We start from the raw sequence: 22,647 nt of genomic DNA on the forward strand, positions 1-22,647 counted from the left end.
TGATGACAGTTTTATGTAAAATGCAAACTTTCTCAAAAACACTGTCGTTAACCCTCCGTTATTACACTGGGTCAAGTTGACCCAGAATTTGACTCTGAAGTAAAATATCTTTGATGCCTCATTGAGGATGACTTAGGTATAGATAATTTTAGGTATCTTAAAAAAAAAAACATTTTCTCAGAATTTTTTAAACACGATCTCCAGGCATCATTTTAAAACTTCCTGCTACTTAATCTAGCAAATAGTTTTTAAATACCTGATCGAATATTGGCTTGGGTGAAATTGAAACTTAAATGAAATTAAACTTAATCTGCATAAAAAGCTGAATGTAAAAGCTAACGAGCTCGTTTTCTTTGTTTTAGGTCTAAATCCCGCCGAGGAGAGGCATGTGAGTATCAAACAAATTAATCGTTATACAACAGTCGATCTCGATTCCGTGAATCGACAATCAATCGTTTAATTTATTTATTAACAACAAGTACTGGTATCGTAGTGTCCAGAGATCCGTTTCGATCCATCTCGATGACTTGGTTTAATCCCAAATTTGGAAGACTAATTTTAAGCGACGAAACGATAATCTCATCTAAAAGACCTTGAATCTCCTTCCCCTTTGCGAAATTCGCTTCCGGAGACACGGAGCGCAAATACGCGCGCAGGTTCAACGTTTAATCCCGAATTATTATCTTGCTGCACCTCGATTTCCGCCTCGTGTATCCGATTTAATCCGCTCGTCTATGCTCGGCGCGCGATACCATGGAATCCCCCTTTCGCGAGTTTTCAATAAACGTCAGCTGGTCATGCAGTCACGTCGAACGATTGAATTCGATTGATTTCTATTACAATTTCCAATGCACAGCGCGTCGTTACATAAACTGATTTAAAATGAGACAGAATTTTTATTTCGGTACTAGAGGCATTATTATTTTAATAATAATACATGAATAGTATTAAACATTATTAAAATTTCATACTTTATAGCACTTTACAAGTTAATGGACGCGGATAAATGCGTAAATATGTCCACAGATGACACATTATTTTCGAGTACAGGTGACGCAGGCAAGAATCACAGTGTTCGTATAAAAAGAAAGCGAAAAACTGAAACTTCAGAGGCGAATACATTACAAAACACACGTGACAATGATATAGGTACATACTCGTAAAATCAAACAGAGTTTTCTGTGGTTGATGGGGTCTCACGTGTCGCCCGAAAACCCCTCGGGCTTCCGGTTAGCCGTGATCCAAACGATATACAGGATCGACCACGTCGAATGGGGGAGGCGACCGGTGTTCCGTCAGCCGGCGAACGACTTTGGACCGTGTCGAGTTTCATCTCATAAAAGAAATTAGAGCCGGTGCGGCTCGCGCTTCCAGTGAATAGGCGGACGGCCCGGTGGGGGAGCAAATAAAATCGCGGACGGAGAAGATCCTCTCTGCCATCAGGGGGGAGAACGGAAACAGAAGAGACGCGACTGAATGGAGTTGAATGGAGGAAAGAAAGAGTGAGAGAGCGCGCGAGAGAAGGAAAAAGAACAGGTGAATAGGGGCGTGCGGGTTTGGCGAGAGGGTGAGTGAAGAATGAAAAGAGGGAAACAGGCCTGCTGGAAGAAGACAAAAAGCGAGAGAAGTCTGTGGATCAGCACCGGGTAGGGAAGAGGAGGAAACCTGAAATGGACGTAAAAGCCCGAACACCGGAACACAGGGCCGTAAAAAGCTCGTCGTCAAATGCACCAACCCCCGGTTCTTCTCTGCCGTTACTCCCACCCTCTCTACCTTACTCTCGTCACCCAAACCCCTAGCTCCACCGACTCTTTTTCCCTCTTTTACTCGCGCCCTTTACCCCACCTTTGATAGCATAAAGCGGCTGTTGGGCGCGGGGCGCGTTTATTAAAAGCGCTCCGGGGCTTCGCAAAAAAGGCTTCGAGGGGGAGGGAGAGAGAGAGAGATAGAAAAAAGCTGGAGGCCCACAGTGTTCGGCCCGCGTCGCTTCGCGATCTCGAGTGGCCAGCAGGATCGTTTCACGATCGATCTCTGGGAAGAAGTCTCTCCCTCCGTGTCGGGGTAAATCGATTTGGGCGAACTATCCGTGCTCCGTCTGGATCGACGATTCGCATGGGGGAATCGGAAAGAGGAGGGCTGTGAAGCGGACTAAGCTGGTTCCGGGTCAATTCACGCCGCGTCGACGATCTTTCGACAGGGGAAATAAAAAGAATAACCGCGGAGGGGGGTGATCGGTTAAGGGGTTGGGGAGGGGTTCGTGACCGGATATAGAGAAGGGATTGAGAATTTTTTGACGTCCAATTAACGGGCACCTTGTGCACGGGAACGATAATTGAGTTCGGGCCGAGCAATCGTTAAGTTTCAAGATTGTTCCCTTCCTTCGTCGCTAGGTTCGAAGGAATTGTTTCGTGGAGATGTAATACCACGTCGGTTGCAGTTCGTTCAGTTGACGTGAAGTTCACTGTATTGTGCCTGGTGATGTGAAGACAAAGGACAGAGAATTACATGGAACATCGTGTACAAAATAGTGAATTGGTACCATTGCGTACAAAATAGTGCATTGGTAACACCGAGTTCAAATTAGAATTGTGTCTGACTATATGCAGTGATGTCCGTCTACAGTAAATCGTCGATAAGTGTTCGAAGGTTCCTCGACTCTGAACACTAAATATTTCATAAACTGACGACCACATTCGGCTGAAACAAATATCACTTGGGTCATAATTCCAAGCTCTATCACTGTGCTAGGCTTCGTTAAAAAGTCAGCGTTACACCCGAGCAACTCTCCTTGTCAACACCGAGGAGCCTTCGAGCACTCATCGATGATTTACTGTACGCGGACAAATTCGTGGCCATTTACGTGGACCTCGCTGTAATTCGAAGAATGAAATGATAATAGGCATTACCAAACCCAAGCCCTCAATAACATACTGTAAGTTTCAAGATAGACTGCCCGTAAAAAAAATTATACGCTACACGCAACCCAACACGAATACCGTGTTCAGTTAACGATCGATCGTGCATCGTTGCAGATATCGCGCGAACAAGACACTCGAGGTGAATAATAATGTCCGCGATATTAATCGGCCGCCGTCGCGTTATTCGACTGTACGAAATAAAACTCGGTCGACGCGAGAGCCGATCGATAACGATCATTAATTAATACGCCCGAGCGTTTTATAAAACTCGACACGGGGGAATTGACTCGGAGCAGCGGCGGCCGCAATGGCGGATATAGGGGAGAGGCAGGGGGTACGGAGGGGAGGCTTGTAGAGAGGCGGCGACCGCTCGCTCGCGCGCGCTATATTCGGGCAGAGAGTGATTTCCAGCGTAATTATCTTTTCGCCGTAGCTCTTTTCCGTGCCGTCATTATGGGTCGTGTTTTAACAGCGTTACACACCCAGCATAACTTGCGCAATTTGCCGGCGGTGCCCGCGGCCGCCGCGCCGCGCCGGCCCGATAATTAGCGTCCGTTTAATATGCACAATTATTACGGATTGATAATCGGAGGGGGGAGGGGGCTGCGCATCCATTACACCGGCATTGAGATAGATGGTAATAGGTTTCCATCGGTACTAGTTATCTCTCTCTCTCTCCGTTCATGTTTCCCCACTTTTCGTACCCGCCACGCCTAGCTAGCGACGGGACTAATTCCATTAACGTTTACGAATCATATTTTCAATCGACGCGTGAACGCGTAGCGGTACGTATTAGAAATTAATAAAGTGGTAGTGTTGCTTTTTCGAATTATTCTTTGATATAATGTATAGAGAGAAAACATGAACGAGAAGTCGTTGGTAATATACTGTCAGCCAAAAGTATGGAGCCTGGTCTGATAATTAAAGGGAGAAGGAAAACAGTATTCTGCAAAGATTTGGTGAAAAGAAATGTGCTGAAACTGATTGAAAACGACTTGTATATGTACCGATTCCGTAAGCTCCTCCGAATCACCGACACCTGTCGACGCTTCGCGGAGCTCGAATAACCGATCGATTCTACTTGTGAAGTGAAACACCTAGATCGTCGATCTTACTCGCGAGGGTATCGTTCCCATTGCTACACGCCTCTTCGGCCCTTTCATCATCGTTGTTCGCGTCCCTCTCTCTCTCTCTATCACTCCCTCCCTACTCGTAATCCTCTTTCGTATCATCTCTCTCTCTCTTTCCCCTCGCCACGGTTCTCCGTCTTTCTCCGATCGACTCGAGCCTCCCTTTCCATCGAACCTCTATTTATCCTCGTCTCGCACCCCGAGGCAGCCTTACAGGATCTCCTACCCACCGACAGCCTTAGGGCTATGAAATTGAAATATGAATGCTAATGGGGTGGTTGGCTCGTGTCGCGTCGTATAATGTTACTGATTGCTGGTACGTCGGTCTTTTACCCTTCAGCCCCTCCCCTCCCCACTCCCCTTTCTCTCGACCTCCCTTCGCAGCTTCCCTTCTGTCAGCGTTTGGAAGCTGGGAAGAGGCTGACGCGTGTCCCCGTACGGGTTGCCTCGCGTGTCGCGTAATTGGAACTTCAAATAATGGTATACCGTTCCCTTGTTACAAGCTAGCCGTTTGGGTCCGTCGAGGAACATGTAACGAAGCCGGGTTGCACTTTCGTGTTTTTTTTTTTTTTTATAGAATCGACGTTGGTCGGAGATTGCTAGTCTTTCTTGTTGTGATTAGGTCTTGACGATGGGTTTTGAAAGTTGACTGTTGAACGGATGGATTATAAACAACAGAGCAATTCGAGACACTCGTGTCAGAACGGGACACCCCGTATATCAAGTGAACCTTGTCCCTTTCCACGTGGTTCGTTCCGTCTCGCAATCGAGATCAAGTGCTCGCGCGTAAACACGCGGAAAAAGGGGGGGGGCCACCTCAAACCCTCTCCACCTCCTCCAAGAGAGCCATGGGAATACAGCCGCGTTGCGAGAGCGAAGAGTGCAAAAACTTATATTTGTTTGTTTATCCACGCCGGAGATTCTGTCATTCCACGGGCCCGTGCATACGAGCAAACGTTTGCACGAGCTGGAAAGAAAGAGAGCGGCTGGATCACGAGGTGGGGGACGCCGTTACCAACTTAAAATTAACCCGGGAAAACGGGACCGGGGCGAGACGAAACGCCACGAAGGGTCTGTAAACAGGCGGGCATTTAGAAGAATGGAAAAAAAAATGTTGAAACGGTGTTGTAATGCACGGAGAGGGATACATAGAGAGAAAAAGAGCCCCTTTGGAACACGAAAACAGCGGAAAAACTGTTTACGCGAACGCGCTCAGGGACTCACATTTTGTCTTGCTATTCCGAGTTTATGGTCGCTTTTGTGTTCCCGTCTGTTTTCACGGACGGTTGGTCGGTTCGTATAATTGAGTCCGTTTAAATATTTGTCCGTAGATTATTTTATCCCGCCGCTTTGTACCTTTGCATGCGACCGGTTAGAGGAACGCCTAATTTTCTGTAACGATTTCCCTTAACCGAACGGTTTATCAACGCATACTCCCGGGGAATTATTTGAATAATTCTCGTGTCAAACGGCTGATATGTATAGAATAATTAGTTACGAAGTAATTGTCCGGCCCGGTTTAATTAATTATGCAGTCTTCGGCGGGATCATTGTTCGACCGCGAATGTTTGTTTTCTGTTATTCACCGGACCGTTACGGAAATGGTCTACACAACGGTTGGAATTAATTGGTCGATTCTTTGATGGGATTCTTCGTCAGTCGGTATTGGAAAGAGTATTTGGGACGTGAAAATAGGCGTATAAATATTGTATTTGTCGAGTGATTCAATGGACAATCGTATTTTAAGACCGCAGATCGAGAGTTAATTGATTGGTGTAAACTCACAAATATTATGATAAATATAACGGATGATTTAAATAAGTTGAAGTACAATCAATAAAATATACAATAGGTGTCGTCCGTATTCTAAATAAGTATATACCGTCTGTCGTCTGTGTATAGAAAATAAAATCACAATATCAAAGTTCTTACACCAGATAAATTTTAACCAATAACGGTCCTCTAAAAAGCACAGAAGAAATATTGATCCTGAAAAGTGCCTAATAATTCCATCAACCATTGTAGCTAATTAACTCTCGGCTCATGGCTTAGAGAGGGTACCTATCTCGTCGGAATTAACAAAAATTTGTTTATTCTTCAATTTAGGGTTACCCAGCCTCTATTAAACTCGGCTCGCCTCGTTACGAGCCTAAGGACCGTGTGCTCGATGAAGTCATTGTGCGAAAGCCTCTCTCACTCTCTCTGTCTCTCTCGAGGGATTGTTTATACGCGGGTAACAATCCCTCGAAGTGTCTCGTAAAAAACGTGCGGTCGCCCGTTCCCTCTGTTTCTCCGTTTAACGAGAAAAGTGGCCATTAGCGAGCGCGCCGGGATCTCTCGTAGGTGCGCGCGGGCGCATTACTCGTGATTTCCATAACAAATGTTCGCCAGGAACGAGACGGATCGGCGTGAATGACGAAGTTAGGCGGCACGAACAGGGTTGGGGGAATGGTGGTGGTGTCCGAAGATTGGAGAAGAAAACGAAGGAGAACGGAGGAGAGAGTGGACGAAGGGGGAAGAGAAGAGGGAGAGAGAAAGAGAGGTGCCATGAAGCGTGGAAAGGGGAGGGTGAATGTCATTAAAGCGGCGTGATGTTTTTAATTAATTAATTCGCGGGAGCTCCGGATTTACCTTCTCATAAATTCCAGCGCGGCGCGTCGGCAGCGAGAACGAGGGTGGAATCATCCCCCTTGCTGCCAGAGGGGGGTTGACGATATAACGAGAGGGAGACGAGGCGAAAGAAAGAAGGACAAAAGATAGACGGTGGTGTGGTGGTCGTTGCGGAAAGTATTTAAAAATATTAAGTACCCCCGATGGAGGCGGATATTAAGACAGGGGGTGGGATGAAATCGGAGGGTGGGACGGTGGTTACGAGGACCGCGCAGGGATGGAAGAGTACAGAGTTACGAGACTGAAGCGACAGGAAGCACCCGGGGTTGGATGGTTCAAGGCGGAAAGGATGAGGGGGATAGACGGTGGTGAGGGGGAACGTTTCAATTAGTAATTAAAACGTGCCACCCCTAACCCTCCTATCTCCACTGTACACAGGCTGGCTCTCTTATGTTGTCGTCGTCATCGTTGCCGCCGCCGTCGCCATCTTGTAAATTAATTAATGCGTCCCTAACGAGATCAGAGGTGTCGGTAAGGCAGTGGGGATCGGTAGTTCTCTACCCTGTCAGTTGAGAGGAAGAACACAGTCTCCACGGTATTTCGGAGGGGGATGAACGTCTACTCTAGCTACAGGGTTGTGAATAACGTTCCGAGAACCACTTCCGTGCAGTTCTTCGCATTTCTATTTAAATTCAAAGAATATATATGTATACGACGTCCCACCTAATGTGAGCACCATCAATATCTCACTTGTTTTGAAAATATTGTTTGATTAGGAGGAGCAAATACTGTGACAAGTAAAATGTTTTTACAATCATAGTGTAATAATTGAGTCAAGACCAATCAAATGACCGAAATATTATGATGAGTAGACCTTCATGTGAGGTTGAGTAAGAAAAATTTACAAATCCAAGGGAGTAGATTTAAATAATAATTTTCAATTAATTTTAGCATATTGCTTTTATTAAATTTTTCTCTTACTTTAATTATCAGACCTGGTCACATACTTTTGGCCGGTAGGGTTCGTATCTTACGATCTCTGCGTAATATGAATCACGTTTATAAAATCGGTACTTCGGGATATCCGACAGAAGTATTCATAAAATTCTAGGTTCATCCTATGCCCCTCGTCAGTGGTTACTGCATCCACGACATAAATTCCATCCCTCGAGTATAACTCGGTTTCTTCCCCCCACGTTCACCCGTATAATTATCCCCATCCAGATTTCACCTTTCAAACGGCGCCAATCGGGAAAAGTTCCCGTTGAACTTTTCGACTCTCCCTTTCAACCCCCCAGCCTCGGTTTCTCGTAATGTAATCGGCAAACGACTCGTGTTCCAAGTAGCCGAACCGAGGCTCCCCGCAGCATCCACGGTTCTACCAGCTGTCTTTTCAAACGTTCAATCAGGCCGGCCCTGGCCAGAAGTGAATTAGTCCGTTCCAGAGGGCTAGAAGGGGTTGGGGGGCTGGGTCGACGGGCAAAGGTTGCGTGGTTGTCGAGACACGGGGGCAGGGGCGCGTGGGGGGTTGGCGGGAGAGGGGCAACGTTGGGCTCGGAACTCGGTGTCAGGATCTCTCAACCCTTTCAAACCCTTTCATCGGCGCTTCGCCCGCTTATATAATGCAGCCACTCTAATTAAAATAAATTACACTCCCGCGTCGGTACGCTCTTTTACCAGGCACACCCCCCGACCGTTTCCACTGCCACGGACGATTTTTTTTTCTCTCTCCCTCTTTCACCCTCTCGTCCGTGTGCCGTTCGTTTTCTTCTTTTTGTGTGTTTTTTTTTCTGTCACCGCACTTTCGACCACCAGCCACTAGGCTGCGCGACACCGGGCTAACCCCGTCGGTTTCACCCCCTCCCCCTCCCTCAACACTGCTCGACCACTCCTACTCCTCCCCTCGAGGTTCGCTCGTTTATTTGCACTTTATTCGAGATTTAATTTACCGACCTCCGGACGACAGGGTCGTTGGTGTGCGCTCGACTCTGTGATGGGATTAAAAAGAAAAAGTGGGATAGGAAGAGGGTCGCGAATGAGCGGGTGGAAAAAAAAGGAGGGTGAGAGCGAGCCGGCGAGCGACGGAGAGAAAGGAAAAGTTGTGGAAAGAGAGTGTGGCGTCGACCAATGGGAGGTGGGTGAACCACCGGAAAAATGGCCACACGACCAAGGAAAATGCCTGGAAAAAACGCGATCAATAGGGGGGGGGGGTAGAACAATCGATAGGTCGGCGACTCTATTTGCGGCCGATTTTTTCAAAACTATACGACTGATGGTGAATCGCCGGAGATTCACCGGCCCCTGGCGATTGCCAACCAGGAAAATCGATAATTGGAACCGTCGCATGGTCGACATTTGTTTCGACGATCGTAACCGGGAACGATCTACCGAAATCCCCCTCGATTGCCCCGTTTCTCAACCCCCGCCGTGTCGTTGTTCCGCTAATTAACGATGAAAAAACTCAACGATCGCGTCGGTTTCCAGCGATAAGCTTGTGTCAAACGAGCTTATTGAAACGAAAAATATGAGAACTCTGGGACGATCTGAAACTCTGAAAGCCTAGTGAGATGAAACTTTGAAAGCCTAGAAAGATTTGTCGAAAACATAGATTGTATGTTCTCTTCTGTGAGAACTTCGAATACTTTTCTAACATTAACATGTGTTAAATATCGTAAGAGGAATATTTAATACGTTCATTTCATTCAGAATAATTCGTTTTAATCTAATTAAAACCCAAAGTCAGAGTTTGGTTAAAATTCACGAACAATGCACGAGGAGTTGTAAAGTCAATCTCTCGAGAAAAATCCGTCAAAGTCCCTTCGGTAGATCGGAACGAATCTTCGAACGGAATCGAAGCTAGTCGCGTCGGCAGCACGTAGGGCGATCCTCAAAAGACCCCAGACTCGTGCTGTCAGGCCCGCGGCGCTCGGCTCCGCCGCGAACGAATTAATGCGGCGCCGTTTCTCGAGCACTTTTCTCATTGGCATCGAGGGCCACTCGCTTTCGCGACAATTTGCCGCGAGCTACTCGGATCGGGGGCGTAAGTATCGTGAAATTCAATTAAGTTCGTGCTCGTGCAACTCGAGGGACTCCTGCCACCACCCTCCTGCTACCGCTCGCTCTTCTCTGGAGTAGTTTACGCTCGTTCCTCCGCAGCTCGGCGTCGGCTAAGAAGAAGAAGAAGAAGAGGAGAGAAAAAAAAAACGCGCCCGCTCCCGTCGTCGTCGTGACGGCGATAAATAAATATTCCGTAGTCGTTCCGTCGGTGTTTCGCCTCTTACCACCCGCCCTCTCCAACCCCCTTTCATCTCTCGAGGAACAGTCGGCTCTCGGTGTTTCATGAATTGGTTATGAGTCGACACCTCGACCGAACGGGACACGGGAAAACGAGCAGACGGTTCCTCCAATCCCCTTCCCCACTTTCGTGTCTCCCTTTCCCTCTTAACTCTCACCCCTGTACCGTGTCTTCTCCTCCACCCAGTGTGCGACCCCTTTGTCACGGACTCGGCCTGTTATTACTCCTCCCCCGGTTGCAAGCTCAAGAAGAAGCTTTCGCGTTGCTTCAGGGAAGAGAAATATTTTTCCGGATCGCGACAAGTCCCGTGCAAGACTCACCCGGATAGAGAGGGGTGCGGAGGGTCGCAGAAGGATGGCACGAAGAAAAGCTGCTTCTCGGGGAACGGTAGCTTACCGGTGCAGGAATAATAACGACCCGCATTCTCTTTCGCCCGTCCTCAGTTTTCGATTTGAGATACACGAGCACCGTCTACCGTCCCCTGCACCCCTTTACCGACCCCTCTTCGGTCTTACGTCACTTGGCCTCTTTCCGAGTTCTTTCCTTATTTCTTTCCGCGACGATTCTCTACCCTCCTTCGTGGAATCGGTTGCATTTCGTCTCGATCGGATCTCGTCGAAGAGGATCGCGAACGGTAAATAGTCGGGCGAAGGGTACAGGGGGATAGATAGGATTGAATCGTTGAAGGAAGCGCGGGAAAAGGTTTTCTTGGGTAACGAGCTGGTAGCATATGGGTGTTTTTGGAATGTAGTACAGTAGTTTCGATTGTGAATGACTTCGAAACTCGTATTTCTTCGATTATAATTTCTTGTTTATGAATTATTTCAGGTTTTTTTGACGAGTTACCTTTAAAGAATGGAAAAGATCGCTTTTTTAGCAAGTTAGTAATTATCATTAGGACTTGTTATAATCCCGAATTATTATCGGACGTTTTATCATTTCATGGTAGAATTATTATGAATATCGGAAAATGTTTAAGAAGAAAATTATGTATACCGGATCACGAATTATCATTGCAATATTATGAAGTTTCAAATACAATACACGATGTACAGATTACTGGAAATTCTCCTTGACAGTAATAACGTGCTTGCACAGCTGAAAATAATTGGAGGATCAGGGAAATTAAACGAGCTATCGTTTGAGAGGCTATCTACCGAATACCTTTACATTCCTCAATTACGATAGTCGGATACGTTGTCCGTACAAACAGAAGAAAATACAATAATTGCAACGCAAAAAACGACGTAGCGTAGCATTGGCACGGCATTCGTCGTTAAATTCAGTTCCCAAAGGAAACACATACCAGGTATCCTTGTCCTCGTATGGAAATTCTACGGAATTGTAGAAAAAATTCATCGTGACAATTTGAAAATAAACTGGTATTTCCATTCGACTGCCGAGTTAAATTGCCAGGCCCATTTTCTCGAACCGGATGAGAACGTCGAATTGCCGCCGCGCGGTTTTAAGAAACGCGCGCGCGCATGTTAACTGCGTGCCGGGGCCCCTCTCTTTTACGACTCGCGGCACGTTTAACGGCCGACTAAGCTTTTTAATAATTCGCCGGCCGGTAATTAGTTCGTAATTTAATGAGGCGACCGTAAAACTCTCCGCCCCGGGGGCCACCGAAGAACCCGACCGACCGCCCCGTAATTATACCTCTCCGTATATATTTCACAATATAATCGTCCCGGCTCCTACGGACGTTTTCTCAACCTTGTCGCGACCGGAAGCGTGGGGGCCCGGAGCTGGTCCCTGGAAATAGAAAGTGAACGACTGCAAAAGGAACAATTAATATACTCACAGATACAAAAAAATACACGATACTAAAATTTTATTCCATAATTAAAAATACGTAGCCATACGGCAACAGTTGGAACAAAAGAGTTTAAGTCCCAAAATCTGTAAAAACTACACAATTCATTATCTTTGTTAGAGCGAAACCGTGTTATTCGGGGGTTTTCCCAATCCTCTAACCGTGTTATAGCAAAACCGTGTTATGGGAATGCCGTGTTACACAGAACAGGGGGGAAGGGAGATGCGTGTGTAGTTCTAATGCAGTTTTGAGAACAGGAAATCTATCTCCTACTCTCCGTCCCCCAACCATAATTCAGCCCCATTATCGACACCGCCGGCAACATCGGTAACACGTGTACGGTCGAAAGTGGAAAGGGTGGGATCATAGGTCCGGCTAGCCGCGGCTGAATTGAACAGGATTCCAACACGCGATATACCGTCTGGTGGCCCGTTTCGGGGCTCTCGGGGTCACGTGGTCCCGCGACGAGTATTATACACAAGCGGTTCAAACGCTCCCGCGCGATACCAGGATCTCGACGAGTATAGTATACTTCTCTTTCCGCCGAGGAAGGATATATACATACAGAGCCGCCATAAATCAGCGGTTCGATCGGCGGACGGGCAGCCGGTCGGTCGGTCCATCGATCCTCTCTTTTCTTCGTTCAGCTCCCTCGATTCCCGCCGGGTCCCCGTGGATGCCGTGCCACCAGAACGCCCATTAACTGCCTTTTTTGCGTCGAGCGAGAATGCGCCTCTCCGCGGGCATTGTTGCGTAGGACCACCTTCCTTCCTCTCCCTCCAACCGTTCCCCCCACTTCCCTCTTTTTGCTTTTGACCATCTCTCTTGCTTCCACTTGGCCTCCCAACCGCTCTCTCGAGGCTCATCCGCCATTCCACCACCCTCTTCTCTTCCCACACCGTGGGGCTCGTTCCCTCGCCTCGTTTTTCTTGTTTCCAAGGAGGCCGGAGGTATAAAGGGAGGAGCAGTCGAAGAAACGGGCGAGATAATAGGGGGAGAGAAGCCCGGGCAACCGTCGAGCACGCGAAATAAAGCGACGATCGTAATCCACCATGGGCTTTTCAATTACTGGAACTCTCTCCCCCCCTTTTCACTCTCACCCTTGTTCGCCCTTCCTTCCTTCCTTCCTTCCTTCCTTTCTTTTCTTTTTCTTGCCCTCTTCCACTTTTATCGGCATGTCCTTCCTACGGGCGCGTTCCGTTCTCCCCCACCACGTTGCACCTTGTTCTATAGCTCCCTATCCGCCCGTTTGACGGACCGATAAAAATGTTTTCTCATCCCCCTCCTCATCCTCCTTCGACTATCGGTGGATATTCCGTAGACACTTTACGGCAGACTATACCGTGTGTTTGCTCCGTATTCCTCGGATCGGTTTCTTTTGCCGTTCTCCTTTTGGCGCGTATTCTTCCTCGCTCGTTTCTCGATCTTCTCCGATCTGGTGCGACGTTTCTTTTCGTGGTGTATCCCGCGCAACTTTTTTCGCTCGTTTTCTCGAGACACCCGTGATGGGAGAAGAGCGAGCACGCTTTCGGTTATCCCCGAAAGTCGTCGTGCAATACCACCTCGATTCGGGAGGACTCGAAAATCGAGCAAAAATTCCGAGACCAACTTCGCCTCGAGACCTTTCTCCGTTCGCCGAGCGCAATCGAGGGGGTCGTATTCTTCGCGATATATTGTGATTGGGTGACGACCCGCGGGCACGATTTCCTCCTTCAGCTCGAGCTTACTCGTCGCAGCTCGAAAGAGTTTTTTTTTTCTTGTGGGACGATCGGGTCGATTCTGGGAGTTATTTATTGTAACGAGCATTTCGGCACGTGTGGTTATAGAACAGTGATGGGCAACTCAGCGCCCGCCAAACTCACCAGCGGGCAACAACGTGCAGCATGCGGGCGTATGGCAGTGGTGGGTGAAATGTGTGAATGAGAGCACGTATCTATCATTTTCTTCACACACTGGCGGCGAAAATTGGAACTAATTCCAGAACTTCTTCCAAAACTTAAAAGTTTTAGAATTAATTAATTATTTATTTTCATTTCAATTCTAATCTCTACAAAATTAGTCCTCGACAATCCGTATCCACAGTCTAGATATACCGCATTTATTGTAAATACGAATATAGGGAGCACACTCTTTTTCCATGCACCGCAAGAAAAGTAAAACAGGACCGAACGTCAATTCCGGTTATAAATCTGAACCAATCCGAGCCCTATAAAAGCTTCGCTTTCAATCAGTCCGCCTTATAACAACCTCGATTTCCTTCACCGCACCGAAACCAAAAACCTCTCATTCTCTCCCCCAACCCCCTTCTCGTCCGACCACCGGAAAGAGTACACGAACGAACGTCACCGATCCGGCGCGGAATTTAATCTCCCTCTCTCCTCAACCCCCAGCCACGAACCAAAAAAAAAAAAAAGAAAAAAATTCCAAGTCACCGAACTGCTTCGATCGGGGACCGCACCGATTCGGCGCGGATCGCCGGTTCGCCTCGGTTACGAGCAATTTCCGTGATGCATCGTTCCGCGGAACGATCCGTAGGGGGTGGGGAAGGAGGGTGCCGACTAATGGAAAAAGAAAAAGCAATCGTCGCGGTTTCTGTATTCAATAAAGCCCCCGGAGATAGTGAACCAGAGTGTAGAATGAAATGGGGGTGTGGTGGCTGATAGGGGTAGGAGGGATGGTATTGGGTACCGGCGATCGGTCGAACGTCCGAAAAAAGGACGAAACAGACGATAGCCCCCGCGGTGCCTGGTCGAAGAAATGATACGAAACGAAAAACCGTGGTAGGAGGGAGGTAGAGGAGGGATGGTTTCGTTGCATATTGCGTCGGTTGCCCAGGTATTTCGCGGTAACCAGCATCGGCGTTCGGTTTCCGCGTTGTGCACGCGATAGAGAGAGAGAGACCTGCCGCCGTAAAACCGTCGCTGTCGTGCGGTTAGAAGTAATTGGCCGCAACGGTAACGTCGATGGGAAACGCAGCCGCTTTCGAGGTCGGGTCGAACGATAACGATAACAATAATATCGATCACCCCGGGGGACGAGTTTTGCGGCAAGGGCAAGGGACGTCGAGTACCAGCGGAGGGAGGTGGTAGTTGTGATCGTGTATGTGCGGGGAACGGGTTGATAGGGAAGGAGTGATAGTGTGCAACGGAGGGGGTGGGTAAAGCTGTCAGGGATGGTGGTGGTAGTGGTGGTGATGGCGAAGCACTCGGGGCGCGTTGTTGCATAAAATTGTAAAGCCCCGGGACCCGACGGTGGCGCCGAGCCGAGATAGCTGCAAACAGAGGCGAGTTAATTTAAAAATGCAAATTCCACCGCAGGGCTTCTGGCCCGGCCGATGAGAGAGGGTGGACAACGAGGGGGCGGTGGAACGGGAAACGAGAAAAAGAGGGTACGAGGAGCGCAGCGACGTGTAGCCGGTCGCGCCGAGAGAAAACAGAGAGGAAACAACGCGCCGGTTGGAAAAAGGGGGAATTCCCTCCGTCCTACGCTATTTACCGTGTATCTATAAATCATACCGCCGTGAATTTTTGTACGATTCGCGACACCCCGCGTTACCGGGGGATCAGCCCAGCGATGGATTCCCGACGGAACGGTAGAAATGATTTTGTCGCGGGTGTCCGTAACAGGGCAGTGTTGAGTTTTTCAATTAGGCCCAACATGTAGGTGACGATTTCCTGTTCGATGAACAGAACATAGATAATACAAGAGAGAACCTTGTATCGATAACACATTTTACGCCGCGGGCGAGCGTAGAGTGTCCGTGGCATTGATCAGACTGTCCGACCAGGGACCGTCTGTAACTACTTCGGGGCGAGGAGCAATTTTGAATCCCCTTGAGGAAGTAATTCTATCTCGATCAGGTTTGGGAAGGTTACAAACGTATTTAGTAGCTTGTTCACGAGTCTTGAAAAAGATTACCTGACAAAAATAATCAGTTTACCACAAATAACAAAGATATGCGAAGAGCTAAATTAATTTCCATGTCCGATTTTCGTTCTTAAAAAACATATACATATAATTTGAAGTACGTGTACGTATACGTAGATACAAAGTTTCAAGTTGCATATAAACAACTAAATAACTTTTCTAATAACATTCTAAACGTGTTAGTAAAAAATTCTACCAAAACTGGAAACCGCGCGATTCGTTTCTCATTTCCTGCTATCAGCTGCCTGATTCTCACGACCGGTGCACAGGGGAGAGGGAGACAGGGATAAAAAACGCAAATAAATTCGAGCCGATCAAGGGAGCCGGATGGCTAGTCGAACGAACACGCCGCCGCGAAATAAAAATTCACGTTCACTAATTGCCGCGATGATGGATGCGCGCGGTGACCCAGTGACACGTGGTTGATTCCAGAAATCGGTTCCCGGTATCCCCGCGGGGCCATTAAAAATTCCATGCATCCCCGAGTGAGGTCGCCCCCTCCCCGTCCGATGTAGTCACGTGAACCGAGTTGAATTACGCCTGCGTGTCAACTTCTCGATGAATCTTCTCTGTGGTGCAGTTACACGCTCGTGATCACGATCGATAAATTAAACGATCGCTCGAACGACGTTATTAGACAAATGTCTGTGTTGTGTAAAATATGGCGAAACATTGTGCAAGTAACTTACATTGGAAGACGATTTTCATTGATTTATTGTCCTTTTAGATAGAATATTTTCTTATAACGAAGAATATTGTATGCTTAATTTCGTCTTCGTTTTGATTTTCAATTCCTTATTTATATTTTCAATATTTGCTTGTATTCCTGAATAGTTTTTAAATTTCAGCAACAAGTCATTGGGAGCCTTCTATACGTTTCATGTATGCGTGTGTATAAGAACACAGATTAATTGGCGATATACATTAAATTACGAAACACATCATTCAAATGACTAAAACCATCATCATTCCAACGAAACGTGTCCAACCCGAGAGCAAAAGGAAACGAAAAAAACCGTATCACAATTCACGGAGAAGCTGAACGGTCTGAAATCTCCGCGAGAACCGCCATCAACGTGTCTCGATATCACATTGTCGAGCGATTCCTTACGATGTCGGCCGGACGGGTGGTTGAGAACCGCTGGGTGGCAATCTTGTACCAACTGGGGTTTGCGGGGTCTTGGGAGACGCGACTCCGGTTCGTAACCTCCTCCCTCGGGGTCCTGGCTACGGCCGAGGGTGGAGTGAGGAATAGGGAAACAGGCGGCGGTGGGTTGGTTGAGGTGGAATACCCTGGGTGTGGGGTGAGTAGTAAGGAGACTACTTGGCGACTAGAGAGGAAGGGCGGAAAGGAGAAGGAGGAAGAAGAAAGAGGAGTGGGCGTGCGGGAGGAGGATGAGGCGAGTCGCTGGCTCGGGATATATCCGTGAGGTCGCTTTTGGGGGGGATTGGGGGGATGGTTCGATGGTGTGGGTAGCCGGGTAGTTGGGTCGAGACGAGGCGTCGTGGCGAAGGAGTCGCTCACTCACTTACTACCCTCATGGCTCCGACCACCAACCCCAATACCACGCACACCTCCGACCTCTCCTCTTTCCCATGGTGGTGCTGCTACCGCCTCTGCTTGCCAAGTTGCCTGCCTGCCGGCAGACCAAGTCGTCCCTAACACTACAAAGTCTATACATATATCCACGGTGTACCCAACGGTGTGCCCACCACCATCACCATCACCGCCTCCACCCCGCCTTTCAGCCTCTCACTCCTTTTCAAGCAACCCCTTTGAGAGGTGCCCCCATATTGATCGTGCTGCGAGAACCCTCTTTGCCGAGGAAAGGCTGCACCCCGGTACGATCCCGACGAGCGAGGTGTAAGTAAACTTACGGCGAACGAAGGTCGGGACCCTCCACCCACCCCGTTACCCATCGTATACGTATCGTCGCCGGGGTTTCCACGGGGGTGGAAGTGCCCGTACACGCGGAAACGCGAGGTAAGAAATGGGTAGGGAGGAAGGGCGTGGAACATCGAGTGCTTTCGGCGTTTCGACGGGAACGGGTGAAAGGGAAGCGAGATGCACCCAAGGGGGGTGGGTGGATAAAGCTCCTGAATACAACGACGGAATCGAACGTATTGTGCGATGAGAAAAAGAGTCTGGGAACCTCGAGGATGCGTCTGGTTGCTGTGGGAGGGATGGGGAACGTTCCACTGGGTCCGTGAATTGGCTTGCGGGGGAAGTAACGACGAACGAAATACTTCGGGGAGATTGCAATTAGTCGTTTAGCTGTGGAACTTTCTAACAGACATTACGAGAGTCCGTTCCTTAACTCTTTCGTTCCCACTGTAGCCATGTGGCAATGTACGTTTAATTGGAAAATAAAAGATTAGTATTGTGCAGTTTTTCGTATCTGTGAGTATATAATAGTTTCTTTTGGTTTTTTATGGTTGGCATGTCACCAATTTTTATATGCTTTTAAAAGATTCTTGTCCAAATGAATTTCCCAAGGAGATCAACCAGCCAAATTCATCAAGAATTATTCCGTTAAAACGGGAACCGACGATAAACGAGAACAATCACAGCGACAGGGACAAATTTCTCGTCTCGTATCCCGGTTATCGATTTAAAATACAGTTTCATTCTCCCGCCCATAAAGAAGTCAAAGGACGTCCCCATAAAAATGATCGTTGGCAAACTGTCGTATCTTCGAGAGCAGAAATCCCTGACATGGTTCTACCGGCGAGCCGTCCGAGGGGGGTTACGGTTGGCATAAAAATTCTATGACACGTCGAAACTTTGGCAACAGCGATTCATACGGGTCCCTCACCCCCCTTTTATTCCTGCACCAGTGTGCTCCGCCCCCGATTCCACGAAACTTATCTCGCGCTAACCATCTCCGTTCCGACATAAATCCAAGATCTTCGAGATTCCGTCGCATTTTTATGATAATGCCTCCCCGCGCCGCCGCCACTCTGTATTCCTCTCGCGAGCACGCCCGCCTTCTTCTTCTTCTTCCGTGCCATCCACCATCGGGGGCGCTGCAGCGGAGGAATCGTTCTCGGAAGTATCTCGGTCGAACTCGTTTCTCCTCTGTCTCCACTTCCACCCCAGGTGTTTTCTTTTACCGTCGATTTATCCCAGGTCAGAAAAGCAGCGCCGTGTCCCGAGGTGTACAGGGTCTCCTCTCGTTTGAAGGCTTTCCTTTCCAGGAACACAACAGTCGTAACCGGAGGACTGACTCCCGGTGTGGTTCTTGGCTGGATAAATAGCGACTGGCCATTACCTGGTAACGAGAAAGGGGGACAAAGAGAGAGAGAGAGAGAGAGAGAGAGAGAGAGAGAGAGGGAGTTGGAGGATCGCCTCGTTGGGTTCGCCCCGCGAGAGAAAACGGATCTCTCCACCTTCCCGTAGCCCCTTTTCGTTCTAGAAAAGTCGAGGCGAGGCACGTAATACGGCTCCGTCGAGGATTCCTTTGAACAGAGCCGTTCGATGCTGGTATTCGCGCCTGTTCTCTTGCCTCCTTTCGCCCCTATACCCTTCGGAATTCCCTCATCTCCTCCCCCTTTTTTATCGAGTGAACCGACTCCTCCGTCCTCACGCCCCGCGGCTCAATTTCTCGATGTCGTCGGATCGCCTTCCGCCGCGTGCCTACGCAGCGTCTTCCGACCATTTCTGAAATACTTTCGTACCCTCCAATAGATGACGCCGTCGGAGGGTGTCATTTTTCACAGGCTTTCGGACGCAACAGATGCGTTCCGTATTCTGTCCATGTAATCTGTTTTGGGAAGCGACTCGTGGACAGTAAAGACTCTCCTATAGAATGTACGATTTGTCGTACGACAAATACGACAGAATGTCGATAACGTGACTCTGGAAACACAAATCTAAGGAGGAAAAGGTAGTTCTTATTTAACTTTACGCAACTATCACGGCGATTCAAGTCCCCATTCAGACATTCACACCGAAGTCTCGGAACTCAGGGCCACCGCGAAGGTCTCTCGAAAGAAGAATACTCGGCCCCGACGACTTTCTAAATCACGAGTTACCCTATTTCATTTCCTTTCGACCGAGACACGCTCACGGGTCCTCCAGACCTCGGGCGAAGGGATGCTACCGGTGGCGTCTGGGTAATGGACCGAGCCAGAGGTGCCGGTGGATGAGAGACGAAGGGTAATTGAGAAGAGGAGATTTACTTCGGGGGCGGGCGGCGCGTCGAGAGAGGCTGCGAGTGGGTAGTTTACGATGTTGCCACGGATGGGGCGCGCAGTTATCGAGGGGACGAGGACAGGAGAAGGGCTCGAGCGCGCGCGCTTATGCGGATAAAGAGGACAGACACATACCGTTCGCCGTATCTCCCCACACCCCGACAAAAGTGTCGCTCGTAAAACTTCCTGTCGATGATATCTTCGACACCCTCGTCTTTTCGTATCTCCGAAGCTATTGGCAGCGGAGTTTTCCGGTATAAGACGATTCGCGACGCTTTACCGACGCGACCCGATTATCGTCTCTGTCCCCCGGTGAAAAGGGAAGTTCCGAGGGGATCGAAGATTAATAGGGTGGTCAGTTGGTTGTGACGGCGGTGTAAGACAAATTCGTCTGAATCGTTTTTGTAATCGACGGTATTTCTGGAGCAAAAGTTGTACAGGATAGATCAATAATTTTAGTACAAGTGTAAAATTGTAAGAACTTGCGATCGAACCCTACGAAAACTGCTCTGGAAAATACATCATCGATCAACGTAGCAGAAACTCATTTCCCCCGACAAACATCTTAATTGAAAGTTCTGATATTTCGTCCTCCCCATTAGAGCGGGGCGGCAAGCGACGACGGTCTGCCTGCGGAGCAAATAAAAATTACTTCCCTTGATTTTCGCGTCCGGGCGCTTTTTAACCGAATCAACGATTTTCTGTATTATTTACTCTCGCGTTTTCTCGCGTCGAGGGAAGAAACCGACGGAGGAATCGGACGGGCGGATACGTAATTTAATTGCTGCCGGGACCGTCCTAGAGGCAAATATTTTATTTAATCGCAGAGAACGGGGGAAAAGAGTCAGAAAATGTTCCCAGCTTTTCAACGTCGAGGTTTTCTGTTCGTTCCGCGGTATCGTCGCGCGCGTTGCCTTTAGAATCGCCGTTTTCGTTGAAAGCTGCGACGAGTTTGTATTAAAGCGAGACGAAAGTAACGGGTGCTCTGTATACGGGGTCCCGGGATAAGATTTCTCGCGATAAACCTTAATACTTATTTTACGGCTCCCGTCTACGGGCAAACTCTCGGCCTGATATGCTCGTCGAACGGTCTTCGTATCCTGACAGCGATTACCCCTTATCCGACGGTGTTTACTCCCGCTGATAAGGGATCGGTATCTTCGTGCCCATAGATCCAACAAATCGACTACCCAGAGATATTTCCCTCTCTCGGTTCTCGAGATAACGGAACAAAGTGATTCTTCTAATCGATTGCTTTTTTTTCCAGAAAATTGTTACTAAATTTCATAAATTTTATCAATATTGCGGAACGATTATTCTAAACCACAATAATCACATTTATTTCAGGATAAGATACGTCAGATTGTTTACATCTAGATGACGAATTTTATGCAATTATAGCCTATAGAGATCTGTTAAATACATACAATAAAACACAAAACTTTCATTAGATGCAACGAATTTTCTATTTCATTCTGAATCCAATAAGACCCATACAAGGAGATAGAAATTCCTACATTTACTCTTGTCTTTAAAGAACATACTTTAGAAAACGTAATTTCGCATAAAAATCCTTAGTCTATTTATAATTAACAGGACTACGAGGTAGAAATTCGGTTCTAATTTTCGTCTGGTTTGTCTGTTACAGAGAAACTCGATATCGCCCGCGGAGCGCGAAAAGTACAGCAGGCCCCGAAGCACACCGGACTCACAGCATCACGATCACATGCCCCTGAAGAAGTTGAAGAAGGAACAGGACAAAGACATAGGCCATGTATGTATTGTAGGATGTGTGGTCTCCGTATCTCGCCAACTGATGTTTTACAGAGTAGACCATGAAACGTGATCAGCTTAGATTATTCTACTGCTAGCTGTTCGATCGAAAAATTTCTTAACTAACATGTTCAATGAAACAGGCACCAATAATAAATCTCCTTAATATTTGCTCATGTATTATTACCCACCATTTATTATATTTTATTATAATGTAAAAGTTTCATTTACGACTTTAATTAAATAAAATAAATTTTAAATGTTTTATTCTTTAATTATGAACATTCCATTTGGGATGTTTTGATTTTTAATCGGAAAATACTTTTATGGTGGTACATACATTTTTTTATTCTTATTTATTTGGTACAAAATTTACAAACTTTGAGAACCCCTGTTCTAAACCAAAGAAACATTCAGAAACTATTATTTACTTTAATTAAAACGATGTTTAATTAAAATGACGTCCATCAGCTTCAATACACTTGCGACTGCTTATGTATTTCTATATACGACGTCTGCACTGATGCATGCGAAAAAATTTTCGATCAAACAGCTAGCAGTGGAATAATCTAAGCTGGATCATGTTTCGTGGTCCACCCTGTATAAATAGGTACCTTTAATAAAGCCGTACACGTTTTCCCCGACAGCAAAGCGACGGCGAGAAGAGCGACCAAGACTTGGTGGTGGACGACGCGAGCGAAGGGCCGACGAGTCCCGCGGCGAACGGCACCTCATCGCCGAGGGAGAACGGCCTCGACAAGCTGGGCCCGTCCTCGGTCCCTTTGAGCGGCCAGGTGAAGAAAGAAGTGCCGCCACCCTCGCCGCGGAGCGGCACCAGCAGCAACGCGAGCACGCCCTCGGCGAAGAAGATGGAAGAACGGGAGAAACCGACAACTCCGATCTCGAAACCTGTCACACCTACGTCAGCAGGTACGTTCTTTTTTCACGGTGAAATGGTAATCAACCATATGGGGGGGGGGGGGA

General features: G+C 47.8%; 1 protein-coding gene across 1 annotated transcript in view; it reads left to right on the forward strand.

Annotated features, from left to right (window-relative positions):
• LOC107192044 (protein groucho-1-like) overlaps nt 1–22,647 on the forward strand; it is a 113,819-nt gene that overhangs the window by 88,367 nt on the left and 2,805 nt on the right. Inside the window, exons 7-9 of the mRNA XM_015581224.1 lie at nt 363–388; nt 21,539–21,664; nt 22,311–22,593. Of these exons, the coding sequence (XP_015436710.1) occupies nt 363–388; nt 21,539–21,664; nt 22,311–22,593 (435 nt within the window). The remainder of the gene's footprint in view (nt 1–362; nt 389–21,538; nt 21,665–22,310; nt 22,594–22,647) is intronic.

The sequence above is a fragment of the Dufourea novaeangliae genome, unplaced genomic scaffold, assembly GCF_001272555.1.
Source record: "Dufourea novaeangliae isolate 0120121106 unplaced genomic scaffold, ASM127255v1 scaffold296, whole genome shotgun sequence".
NCBI lineage: Eukaryota > Metazoa > Arthropoda > Insecta > Hymenoptera > Halictidae > Dufourea > Dufourea novaeangliae.